General features: G+C 31.3%; 1 protein-coding gene across 9 annotated transcripts in view; it reads right to left on the bottom strand.

Moving 5' to 3' along the window:
- SDCCAG8 (serologically defined colon cancer antigen 8) overlaps positions 1 to 12,301 on the bottom strand; it is a 270,874-nt gene that overhangs the window by 183,011 nt on the left and 75,562 nt on the right. For all 9 annotated transcript variants that reach the window (XR_004234180.1, XR_004234179.1, XM_031968542.1 and 6 more), the window contains exons 11-12: positions 9,031 to 9,165; positions 4,383 to 4,499 (exon numbers count right to left, since the gene is read on the bottom strand). Coding sequence is in view for 7 of the 9 variants with exons in the window: in XM_031968542.1 (XP_031824402.1) it covers positions 4,383 to 4,499; positions 9,031 to 9,165 (252 nt within the window). In the remaining 2 variants the exon portion in view is untranslated. The remainder of the gene's footprint in view (positions 1 to 4,382; positions 4,500 to 9,030; positions 9,166 to 12,301) is intronic.

Raw genomic sequence — 12,301 nt, 5'->3', positions numbered from 1 at the left:
ATTGTACAGATGAAGCAAGTGATACCCCGAGAATATACCCAAGGATACAGAGATGATAAGAATCAGAATGAGATTCGAACCCAGGTCCTCTAACTTCAGTCAGTGGGATTTTCCTCCCAATTGAAGGCACCCAAAAGAGCAACTTTAAGCTTCATGTAATTAGAAACTTCCTAAATAACTATTCAAAAATTTATTGTTAGGTATCCTGTAGAAATAATTCTTTTTTTTTTGATATAGGCTGGATTAGGTGTCTGGGGAAGTCCCTTCCAACTGTGACACTGTTGACTTTCTTTATTAGTGATTAAGTCATTCTGTTTCTGTTTTGCAACACTGAAGAAAAAGAAATTTAAGACTTTAAACATTATTTTAGAGTAATACTTTTCTATTTCCTAATAAAAATGTATAATTCTTTTACTTTCTTTATCACAATTCTTTTCTAACCTCCAATCAATTTTTTCTCTCTTCTTTCATATTTTCCAGTTTCTCATACCCTCAGAATATAGAATTCAAAGGATCCAATGACTAATGCTTCAAGAGCATAATCTACTTTTTATATTTTAATATCAAAATATTGAGAGTTATCAAATGTAAGTCTGAATAAACCACATATTCTTTTCTGCTATTGTTCTAAAAGACAAACTTTGGACTACATTTATTTTACATTTACATATCACACTTTTACTTGCCAAACTTCTAATTAACATTTGTAATATACTGATATAATTTTGCATCTTATTTTTCTTCTATACTTCAATTAATTCCCCATAAGTGGTAATTTCCATATAATATGATTATATTATTCCATCTTTTAATTCACTGACTGAAAGTAGTAATAGCAGATAAACTATGGAATTTTAAAGACAAAACTTAACAGTACTTCCTATATCCTCAACCAAATCAAAGCCAATTCCTTCCACACTGATAAATAAATAAGGATATTATAGCTAAGCTAGTCATCTGCCCATTTTACAATATAATAGGCTAAACTAGCTGGTGACTGTGCCACATGATGTAATAGTTACTCCTGAACAAGTCCTATTTCACACACAAGTGGCTTCCAAGACCCAAAGGGCAAGGGCAAATCTAGTTCCTGGAAAAACAATAAAATTTAGAAAATCCTTTTTAAAAAAAAATTCTTATTGAAGCATAATGAACATGGGATAGTATATGTATATTTGTAAGCATAAAAGAATCCCAATCCTCCTACCACTACTGCTATTCACAAAGGTGAAGAGATGGAGCAAAAGCTGTTCTTCCATTCTGCTTTGCATAATCCCAGATAGTTCCTTACAATCACAGGGATAGAATAGAGATAGTTCTACCACTCTAGTATTTGAAAGAATACCTTGCATTGGCCAAAGTTTCTCTATACTCATACAATTCAGAAAACCAACAAAGGCTCTCAAAACATGAAATATCATTTTTTGCAATGTTCTTAAGTCTCTGGAGCATAGGACTCTCAAATTAAACAAGTATTTGAGCTTGTCTCAGACACTAAGGATCTCTGCTCTAGACAGGATTATAGTTGAAGTAACAGCCAACTACCCCCCTTCCCCCAAAACCCCCTACTGGACTACATTATATTTCCTTAGCTTCTTGATAGGATAGCTTGTCATCTTGGAACAGACACAAGACTTAAAAAAATTTTTTTGATTAAGTTTAATGATAACACAACCAATTGTGCATTATAACAAATAAAGAATGTGAGAGATTTACTAGAACTTCACTTTATTTCATATAGAAAATGACAACATCCAATACAGGTTAACATATAAAATTATACTGGTTATCTACAAACATAAAATTAAGCCCTAATTAAAAAAGAAAGCCCAGATTTCTGATTTCCCTGTGCATTAAGCATCCTACAAAGTTGACGGGAACTTTGTAAACTGACGAGATACAAAGGGTTCAATGGGAAAAACAATCTGGCCATCAGTTCCTATCAAAATTTGGGGAGAGGAGAAAGGAAGGGGAAAATGCACGGTCATTGTTGCATTTCTGACTTTTGTTTCTAATTGAATTTCGAGACTCTGGATTGAGGGAAAATAACGATTTAACACTTGCTCTATTTAATAGACACACACACACATTCCTCCCTCATTTTTACTATACCGCAGTTACATTCAGGTTTCATCCTTTCTACTTTTAAAATTTGATCAAGAATTCATATTAATCTGGAACATTAATAAAGTAATAAAAATTATAGCTAAATTTATGTGAAAATTTTTTCTTGTTAAACAAAAATGAATAGAAAACAAACATTTATTATGTATTCTGGTATTGGTGTCTTAGTTCTTAAAAGTCAAATGTAAATTTGTCTCTTGTGTGCAGATGGAAGCCACAGAGAATACCTTTTTGGTCTCTTAGCCAGAAGGTCGGGTCATGGCTGAAAGACCAAAGAACAAATGCTATTTGCCATTCCAAACTATTCAGAAGCAAGATCACCACTATCTGTCCTTTTAAAAAGCCTGTTCAATGAAATGCTGGTGACAAGCACCTATGAGAATTCTTCACATTCTGTTAAAGATACAAGACAAGACACACTGGTTACTGTGAGAGAGTTTTTATGTCCAATGCTATGATCTCTTAAAGAGAGATTAAGATTAATTTAATCTTAAAGAGTTAGATTTCTATCTAAAATCTTACTTTTAAAAGTAATTCTAAGTATTGAGAATGTTCGACAAGACAGGAAAATTTGAACATTTTAAGCTATTTTTTAATTCTGAAATTTCACCCTCAAAATGTGTTTTAAATAGCAGTTACAGTACAATGTATAGATTGCTACAAAGAAAATAGCTATTAATATATAGTTATGTTACTACAATGAACTTTATGACAGGTGGAAGAGAAAAACAAGTTGTTAATAGTATATACAAGGTAACAGAATTTTCTGTGTTACATTTTTCTAGTTAACTAAGATATTATATCTAGAGAATGCTGTACAATATAGACAATAGTAATAAAATATATAAAACACTCTACTTTAAATTTTCCAGTTAATAAGCATACCAAGATGATATGATTTTTTTTTTCAAAATCAGAAAAATTTCCCACTTCAATTTCACTAGGCCTTAGGAACCTGATAAAAGAATTCTCAGATATGCTAAATAACATACCTACATTTTAAATCATCTTTATGGAAAATTAGGAAATTTTAAAGTTAAAAAAGACCTTCTTGATCATATCTTTTACATCTGACAGATAAGAAAACTGAGGCCCAGAGAGGACATGAGACCTTTTAAGATCACACAGCAAACTTTTTCCAAAATAATTTTCACTGTCTTTTAGGGTATCCCTTAAAAAAAAATTAATAATAATTTTATTGATTTAAGTGCAAAAGTACACTATTTTCTTTTGGATTATCTCTACTTTCAGGCAGAGATTATATATAAATTTTCAATTAATACTTGGGAGATATATTATGTCTAATTTCTTCACTAACTGGCATATTTTGCAATTTATTTTATTAAAAGAATTTAAAAAGTAAAAAATATAACAATTATTAATATAATTATGCTTTTATATCTCTCTATATATGGGAAATTTTTATTGGGGTTCACCTCTAATACCTATAAACATATAAATACAAAACAGCTTTTACTCAGAACGTGAAACCAACTATTTATACAAATGATCATTATTGTGCTGTTTTTCTTTGAGGACTAAATGATATTATGTAAATATGCACATGATTATAGTATCTGTAAATAGTAGTGTGCTCCATATTGAAACATAAAAACTAATAATCAGAAGTCAGCCAATGAGATGCCTCCTTGAGAACTTCATCTCTCTCTCTTATGAATTAAAATTGATATAGACACATTCATTCAATAAAAGACATAACAGTAAACTATCAGTTTAAACTGGAATTTTAGTAGCACTTCCCTTTCATATTTACAGTATTTCAAAGCTTCTTAAACTAATGTACTCTGTGATTATCTAATGCATAAAATTGGTTCCCACACTGCCAGCAATCAATTTGATTGACATGTTTACATATCACTTCATCTTGTCTTACAAATTTTAAACTTTTCAATTAATCTAAAAATTCATTCGAGTTGGTTTTCAGAAGAAATTGGTATAGGAACATTTTTAATACTCAAAATATATCAGCCTATTACTTTATTTTAGATGTACATTTATGACTGAGAACGTGTTTAAAAAGATAAAGAAATGAAGTAGTTGTGTTCATCGTACTTCATGTGAAAGGTAATAAATAATATTTTGCTATTATGAATTAATCTTTAATCATATTAGCTGGCTTGTTGCCACTGAGAGACAGCCTTATAATGAATTACCATAAACATGAATAATTCTAACTTTAGAAATAATTCTAGTAATGTCTTTAATAACTGCAAAGTTATGCCAGTATTATGTCTTACCTGGTCTTTAATTTCAAGCTCCCTTAGAGTTTTTGTTCTGTACTCTCTGTGCTCCTTTTCTGCCTCATCCTTCTTCATTTTGGTTTGATTCAACTGATAGCGCATTTCTCCACACACCTGTTAGATTGCAGAGACAACATGATATTTAACATGTAATCTATTGGGGATGTCTTCAATTAGATCTTTTGGTGCCCCCTAGAGGGTATTTAAAATAACTACAATTCTATCTCAATATTTAAGAAGGAAAGGGAATATTTTACTGCAGGAAGTCTTAGACCTGCCCCTAGAATATGCTTCTCATTTTGCAAATGAGAAAATTGAGACTTGAAGTTGGTGCTTTCCCAACATTCATTGTGCAAGTTTTAATTCATTGTTATCATTTAAATAAATCATAAAATAATTCCATATATCATATTCTCAATATGCACCATCATCTACTTTCAACTTGAACCAAATTGTTAACAACATGTAGAAATTGTTTTCTTTTTCAAGTAAATGTATCTAAATAATTATTGTACATTATAGCACTTTGCAAAATACTTAAATATTTAAATACTTAAGGATTTTTTCAAAATTATTTCAATATAACTTCCAAAAGCATTTTCCTAAGCAAAAAAAAAAAAAAACCCAAAAAACAAACAACAACAACAACAAAAAACTATAAAAGCTAGGGGTTTCATTTTCTTATCTACATTTTTCTGCAATTTGGGATTACAGTGCCAGAATTTAGTTATGTACTCCTACCTTTGGTAACAACTTAAAATTTACTATGACATTATACTTTGTAAATAACAATTTAATTGCTAGGGACCTATTTAATGAAGACTCTTTTGCAATAGAAATAGAATACAACTTAGAGAATGGAGTATTAATAATAAACTTGTTATGAAAATATTTTGGATGTCATTCAAGAAAGGCTTTTTTCCTCAACAACTTTTTGTCATATTAAACCCAAAATACACCACCTTAAAGGTGTATTTCATATTTTCTTCCATAATTTATACTTTATTTTTACATTTTAAATTTCCTGTGCCCTTTAAAGAGATGCACTATACTATGTGGATGGTTAAAAAGCAAAATTCAAATTAAGAAATCTCAGGAAAACAATGATATAATTCATTAATTGTTATATTTTAAACTGATTACAATTATCATGGCTATTTCTAATCACATTATTTCTATTTATTATTTCTGATGCAAACTTTGAGTTCAGCTTTTCCACAAAAGATGAATTTTATGGATATTAGTGTTATTTGATAACATTAGAAACTCTTCATGTTTTTTCTGTCAAATGTTGCAGAAAAGGCACTATAAAGCGTTCCTCCTTTTGAAAAACGAAGATCAGTAACAAAATAGAGGAAAGAATCAATAATAGATTCTTAACTACTGGCCTATAGAAATTAAAGGTAAGAATTAAGTTTTTAGAAGTATTATTTTCAAATCAACAAATTTTCAATATTTGAAAATTTAAAATGTTCATCCAAAAGTCTAAGATTTTACAGAAAGTTTTCAGTTTCAAACATTAAATAAGAAATTAAGAATGCCAAGGTGTGTGTGTGTGGGAAACCTAAAAACACAGAAAACCAGAATATTTGAAAACCAATACTTGCTATAATGTTAGCATTTAAATATAAACTTTTAAATAACATATTAAGCAACTTAAGTGATCATAAGTATATTAAAATTTCTTATGATTAATCATAAACTCTATGGACAGAATTTGTTCAATTTTCTCCTTGCTTACATTCTTACATTATAAACATTTATAAAAGCTTCAATTGGTTAGGATATGACAAATTCTTTAAAACTAAAGAAAATAATAGAAAAATGATTACTTTTACCTAAACATCTAAAAATTAATTATTTATAAAGCATTAGTGACATATAAATGTGTGAATATTTAAAGACACAGATGGACAACAAAAATGTAATGTTAAAGAATATATACTTTTCAAATACTGGAATTGCACTCTGAAAAGGAAATTTTAAATACTATTTTAACATATGAATGTAACCATCTAAATTTACAAATCACTACACAATTAGATATCTAGATACATAGCTTATATTTCAAAAGCAATCTTAAGAGTAACTCATAAGTTCACTTAAGGTGACTCTTCAAGAACAGTTATCTCTTCTACAATACCTATAGAGGGCTGGAACTCTGGAGAAGTATACTTGAAACGAGGATACTTGAAACAAGGTGTTAACTCAGTGGAATTGATGAGATAATGGTTCTCTAGTTCATACATACTCAGTATGCTGTAATGATGTAACTGTAATAAAGTCTTTAAGGGCTGAGGAAACGGGACAGAGTCAGAGTGAACAGACTGTGAAGGAGACAATAAAGACTTTAGACTCTATTCCTGACTATCCTCGTGGTGAATAAATATCCTGTTGAGACCAAGGCCCCTCCGAAGGACCTCTAGAAAGCTAGTCAGGACAGTACAAACATCCTTAACAATTAGGGCTGGTCCTCCAGTGATTAGACACATACTAGGATCTGAACCATTTTACTTTTCACTGTCATAAGTTACTAGGAAATGTGTCATTATATTAAGAAAAAAAAAAACCTGATCAAAACTTCCACCCATGGGCTTTTCGTTTTGCCCCATGGATCCGGTCAGAATAAGTCTAAACTTTCTTTTACTTTTTAAAAATATATTTTCTTTAAACATTTGAAAATAGTTATCAGATCCTACTTAGCTTTCTCTTATTCAGATTAAACATTTTATAATTAATCTTGGTATGGTATAACATTCTCTCACTATAATGGTAATTCCCTTTGAATACATTTTAGTTTGCCAGTAGACTTCCTTTAAAAAAAAAAAAAAAAAAAGTGGCACTTCATACTGAACACAGATTTTTAGAAGTAGTCTATATGTGAAAGAATATTTCAGGACCTTCAACTATCACAAGAGGTCTAACTTGCAATTTTGGTGCCTGCAGAGGAACAAAGTATGAAGCCACTGGTCAATTTACACCCCGGGAACAAGCCCAAATGGCTCCATTTTAGTCATAACTCTGCTTCTCTCTTTCTGGATATTAAATTTGTATTAATTCAGTCTAAAACCAATTAGCTTTTTGGGGTATTGTTTCATTCTGTTAACATACACTGAGCAGAATACTATAAACTGCTGGCTGACCTTCCCCCCATCCTTTACTTATAATGTTGCTTTTCTGAACCCAAGTATAAGAAATTAAGTTTATCTTGATGAATTTTCATTTTGATTCCATCAGTACAGTCTACTGAGATTCTTTTGAATCCCAATGTTGTCATCCGTTTAATAGTTTGTGTCATCTGCAATTCTGATAAACATATCATCTTTAACTTCAGTTTAGACACTGAGACAAACATTAAGAATTCAGGGCCTAAATCAAGCAATCAACAAGCATTTATGCAGGGTATACAAAGTACCACACACTGTTTTGGCACTGAAGATATAGGACAAAAATAAAACTATTCTTTCTCAAAAACTTACATTCTATTCAAGGAAACGTTACATTCATATAAAGGTGAATTCAATACAAAAAAATAGCTTTTGCTGAGGAGGAATTAGCAGGTAATGAAAATCAAGAATTTCATGTAGAAGATAATATTCCAGTGCAGACTTGAAGCAAACTAAGGTTTTTATAAGCCACAACTGAAGGATGATTCCTAAGCTCCTAAGCATAGGGAACCATCTGTGGGAAAAGCTGGACAGAATATTGTATGTGTGAAGAACAATTAAGATCAATTTGGTTGGAACATGAAGAACATGAGGAGGAGGAGGAACATATAATAAGATTAGGAAAGTAGATTGCAACCAAAATGTGATGTGTTTAAATACCCCAAAGAGGAATTTATATTTGAGACTTGGGATAACAGGAAAACACTGGAGTTCAATTGAGATGGGGAATGATTTGATCAGATTGGTACATTAGCTGAATTATGAAACTGAAAGCAAGACTATGAAAGTCTGAAATGTGAATTAAAGAAAAGAAAGCAAGAGTAGTGAGGTAGCATAGTGGATAGAGCACCAGCCCTGAAGTCAGGAGGACTGAGTTCAAATTTGACTTCAGACACTTAACACTACCTAGCTGTGTGATCCTGGGCAAGTCACTTAAACCCAACTCCCTCAGCAAAAAAAAAAAAAAAAAAGCAAAATCAAGTGTGGCTTTTTTCCCCCTGAGAATTTGCAGTAATTGGGAGGAAAGGAATAAGAGGGATAGTTTGAAGGGATAGCAGCATCTAAGGAGGATTTTTTAAAGATGGGAAAGATCTAAATATTTTCATAAGCAATATCAATTGGTTAGATATAAAATGAAAGATTATAATATTAGCAGAAACTAGTGAAAAGATCTATAAGGAAATGAAAAGGAAAGAGAGTAATTTTTCCAGTATATAATCCAGTTTGGAAGTAAAAATATTGAGTACATTTCCAAGTTATAAGCAAATTACTGTGCTAACTGAAAATCAGTATTATCTCTGACAAAATAATTCTTATGGTTCATTTTAAAATGTTTTATCAAAAATTCATTTTTGATTAACCCTATTTTCTTAGCATCTACTAATTACTTTTGATATCAATGAGATAGTCACATATTTTAATTTTATAGTCATATGGATATTTATTTCAGTAACATCCCTCCAACAATCTCTTTTTACCTCTGTAAGTTCCACATCATGACAACTCAGTTGTTTTTGAGCTTCTTCTAATTGATTAGCTATTGAAAGCTTCTCTCTTGTAACTTTCTCCACCTGAGCTTCAAGTTGAGCCATATTCTGAGATAATTCAAGCATCTGTAATAGGAAAGAAAATCTTCGAGTAAAAAGGCACAAACAAAAATACTATACATTACTTAATAAAATAAAGCTCAATCCAACTATCAGCTGCACCTTTGTGTTATTTCTCAATTACAACAAAAAGGTGTATTAATTTATCGCCTACTTTTCCATGATTTATACTGTGTACGGTCATTCATTTTTCAGGTCTTTCTGCTCCCATTTAGGAGCTGGGATGTTTTTAGCCTAAATCTAAAATAAAAACTTAACATTTCTCCCTTAAAAGGATTTCTCCCAAGAATTTACAAAGACATCAAGGTTCACATGTTTTTCCATCTGGGTTAGAAATTACAGAGCTCCAAAAAGTTATCAAACTGTGCATACCCTTTGATCCAACAGTGTTACTACTGGGCTTATATCCCAAAGAGATATTAAAAAAGGGAAAGGGACCTGTATGTGCAAAAATTTTATGGCAGACCTTTTTGTAGTGGCTAGAAACTGGAAACTGGATGGATGCTCATCAACTGGAGAATGGTTGGGTAAATTGTGGTATATGAATGTTATAGAATATTATTGTTCTATAAGAAATGACAAGTAGGATGAATTCAGAGAAGCTTGGAGAGACTTACATGAACTGATGCTAAGTGAAATGAGCAGAACCAGGAGATCATTCATTATACACTTCCACAACAATACTACATGAGGATCAATTCTGATGGAAGTGGTTATCTTTGGCAATGAGAGGATCCAATTCAGTTCCAATTGATCAGTAATGAACAGAACCAGCTACACCCAGAGAAAGAACACTGGGAACTGAATGCAGACTACTTGCATTTTTGTTTTTCTTCCCAGGTTATTTTTACCTTCTTTCTAAATCAGATTTTTCTTGTGCAACAAGAGAACTGTATAAATATATACACATATATTGCATTTAAGATATACTTTAACATGTTTAACATGTATGAGACTGTCTGCTATCTAGGGGAGAGGGTGGAAGGAAGGAAGAGAAAAGTTGGAAACAGAAGTGATTTTAATAGTCAATGATGAAAAATTTCCCATGCATATGTTCTGTCAATAAAAAGTTATAATAATAATAATAATAATAATAATAATAAAGCTCAATTCTTGGAAGGATCAAGAGATGCTTTTGTTCATCTTTTTAAAATATGGGCATATCTTTATGGTACTTTGCAATTAGGACTTCTCATAAAAACAGGTAAATTGGAAATAGTGGTAGTTTAGTGAAGGTTGTTTATTTTCTAGACCATATTGATTTAACCTTGTATGAAGGTGAGAGAGAAGAAAGGGATTGATAAGGAAGGATGAAGCTTGGAGGGAAATGAGTTTTTCAAGTTTAAATTAATTAAATAACAAATTTTTTATGTGCCTGTTATGGGTTGGACTCAAGTGTTAAGGACTTGAAATACAAGCATAAAGAAATAATCTCTACTGTTAATGAGCTGACATTCTAATAGAAGAGCTGACAATAATCTGAATATGGGTGAACTAAGTAAGGAAAAGAAAAAGGGAGAGAAGGAAGCAGGAGTGGTGTGGAAGAGGAAAAAAGGAGGTGAGAGGGAATGGAGAGGAAAAAGAAGAAGAAATAGGAATGGTCAGAAGGGTAAAGGCAAGAAGATTGCCAAGAAAGAAGAGTACCACAAAAAATCAGAGGAGACAATCTAGGAGGAAAGATTGGTCAGTAGTGGCAGATGAAGCAGAGAAGTCAAAAGGGACTGAAGACTAAGAATAAATTGCTAGATTTGACAATTAAAATACCGTCGATAACTTAGGAAAGTGGAATTTTAATTGTGAAAGGAAGTAGTAAGCCAGAATCCAAAAGTTTAAAGAACGAAGGGGAGACAGTGAATAAAGCCAGGTTTTTCAAGGAGTATGCCCGAAAAAAAAGAGGGAAGATAATAGGATGATTTGAGGGATGGTTCAATTTGGTGAAGTTTATTTTCTAGGACATCACTTAAACTTGTTTGAAGGCAGTAGATAAAGGAGGAATTGTTAAAGAAGGTTGAAGGTTGGAGATATCGAATATATCTCCAGAGATGGGACTTCTGGTTCTGAAGTCAGCTCTCTATTTCGTTACACTGTGCCATCTCTCACTAAACTATATAGTACAAAAATTCAAGTGATTTCCTTTGCATCTTTTTTATTTCCTTAAAAATAATTAAGTTCTGCACTGAAGTTTTCAGACTTCAAATCTATTACTGTTTGTACTATACAGAAATATCTAGGAGAAAAACAGGAAAGTTACTATTTTTCTTGAGTCTTATTTACCTCATCTGTAAAAGGAATGTTAGAATACATATTTTAAGAATCTTCTATTGTCAACATTCTATAATTCCACAAACAGATTTTAAGTATACACAAATGTAAATGTACGAAAGAATTAAATTGATGGTGTATAAGACATATACAAATTGGCTGAAAATAGAAATTCTTTTTCATAAGAATAATTATTCTTATGAATTACTCTTGAGTAATACTAATGAAGTGAACTACAAAATTCCTCCTAAAAGATTAAACTAGAAAGTATTCTTTGAAGAATCACTAATATCCAGAACATGCTGCTTTGAAGGAAATATTTTTATATTCATATACAATCTTAAAAACATTTTCTTGAATGAAGGAATGATAAATCTAGAATGTAAATCTTCTAAATCTGTGATTCTTTAAAAAAATAAAAACCAAATTCAAGATCATTATTATTATGATAGTATTATTTTACTTTAGCCATTGACACCTAACAGCAGCAAATCTTAATTGCCGACTAGCATAAATTTTAATCTTCCTTTAGGACAATCTATGATTAAATACATATTGTAATCTTTTCAAAGACAATATGTTAAATTTTTTATTTTGTTAATTATATGTGACATATCGGCCTCAAACTACAATGTATAACTGACTTCTTTTTTGCCAGTGATTCTCATCATTGCCCATTCCCCTCTGCGATTCAGGGCCTTTTCTGACCCATTTCCTGTCTGCTCTCTCCTAGCATCCACTTTCTGAGGTCTCCTCTCTTGTTGTCATACCCTCCTTTTCTCCATTTCTACCATCTGGAAACCAACAATGCAGAAGCTACAGGAGGTGCCCCAACTGCATCTGTTGCCAGGACAGAAGTAAGAAACACAGCTGTAGCACT

The sequence above is a fragment of the Sarcophilus harrisii genome, chromosome 4 (assembly GCF_902635505.1).
Source record: "Sarcophilus harrisii chromosome 4, mSarHar1.11, whole genome shotgun sequence".
Taxonomy (NCBI): Eukaryota; Metazoa; Chordata; class Mammalia; order Dasyuromorphia; family Dasyuridae; genus Sarcophilus; species Sarcophilus harrisii.
The sequence above is the reverse complement of the archived record's forward strand: the minus strand, read 5'-3'. Positions and strand labels throughout refer to the sequence as shown.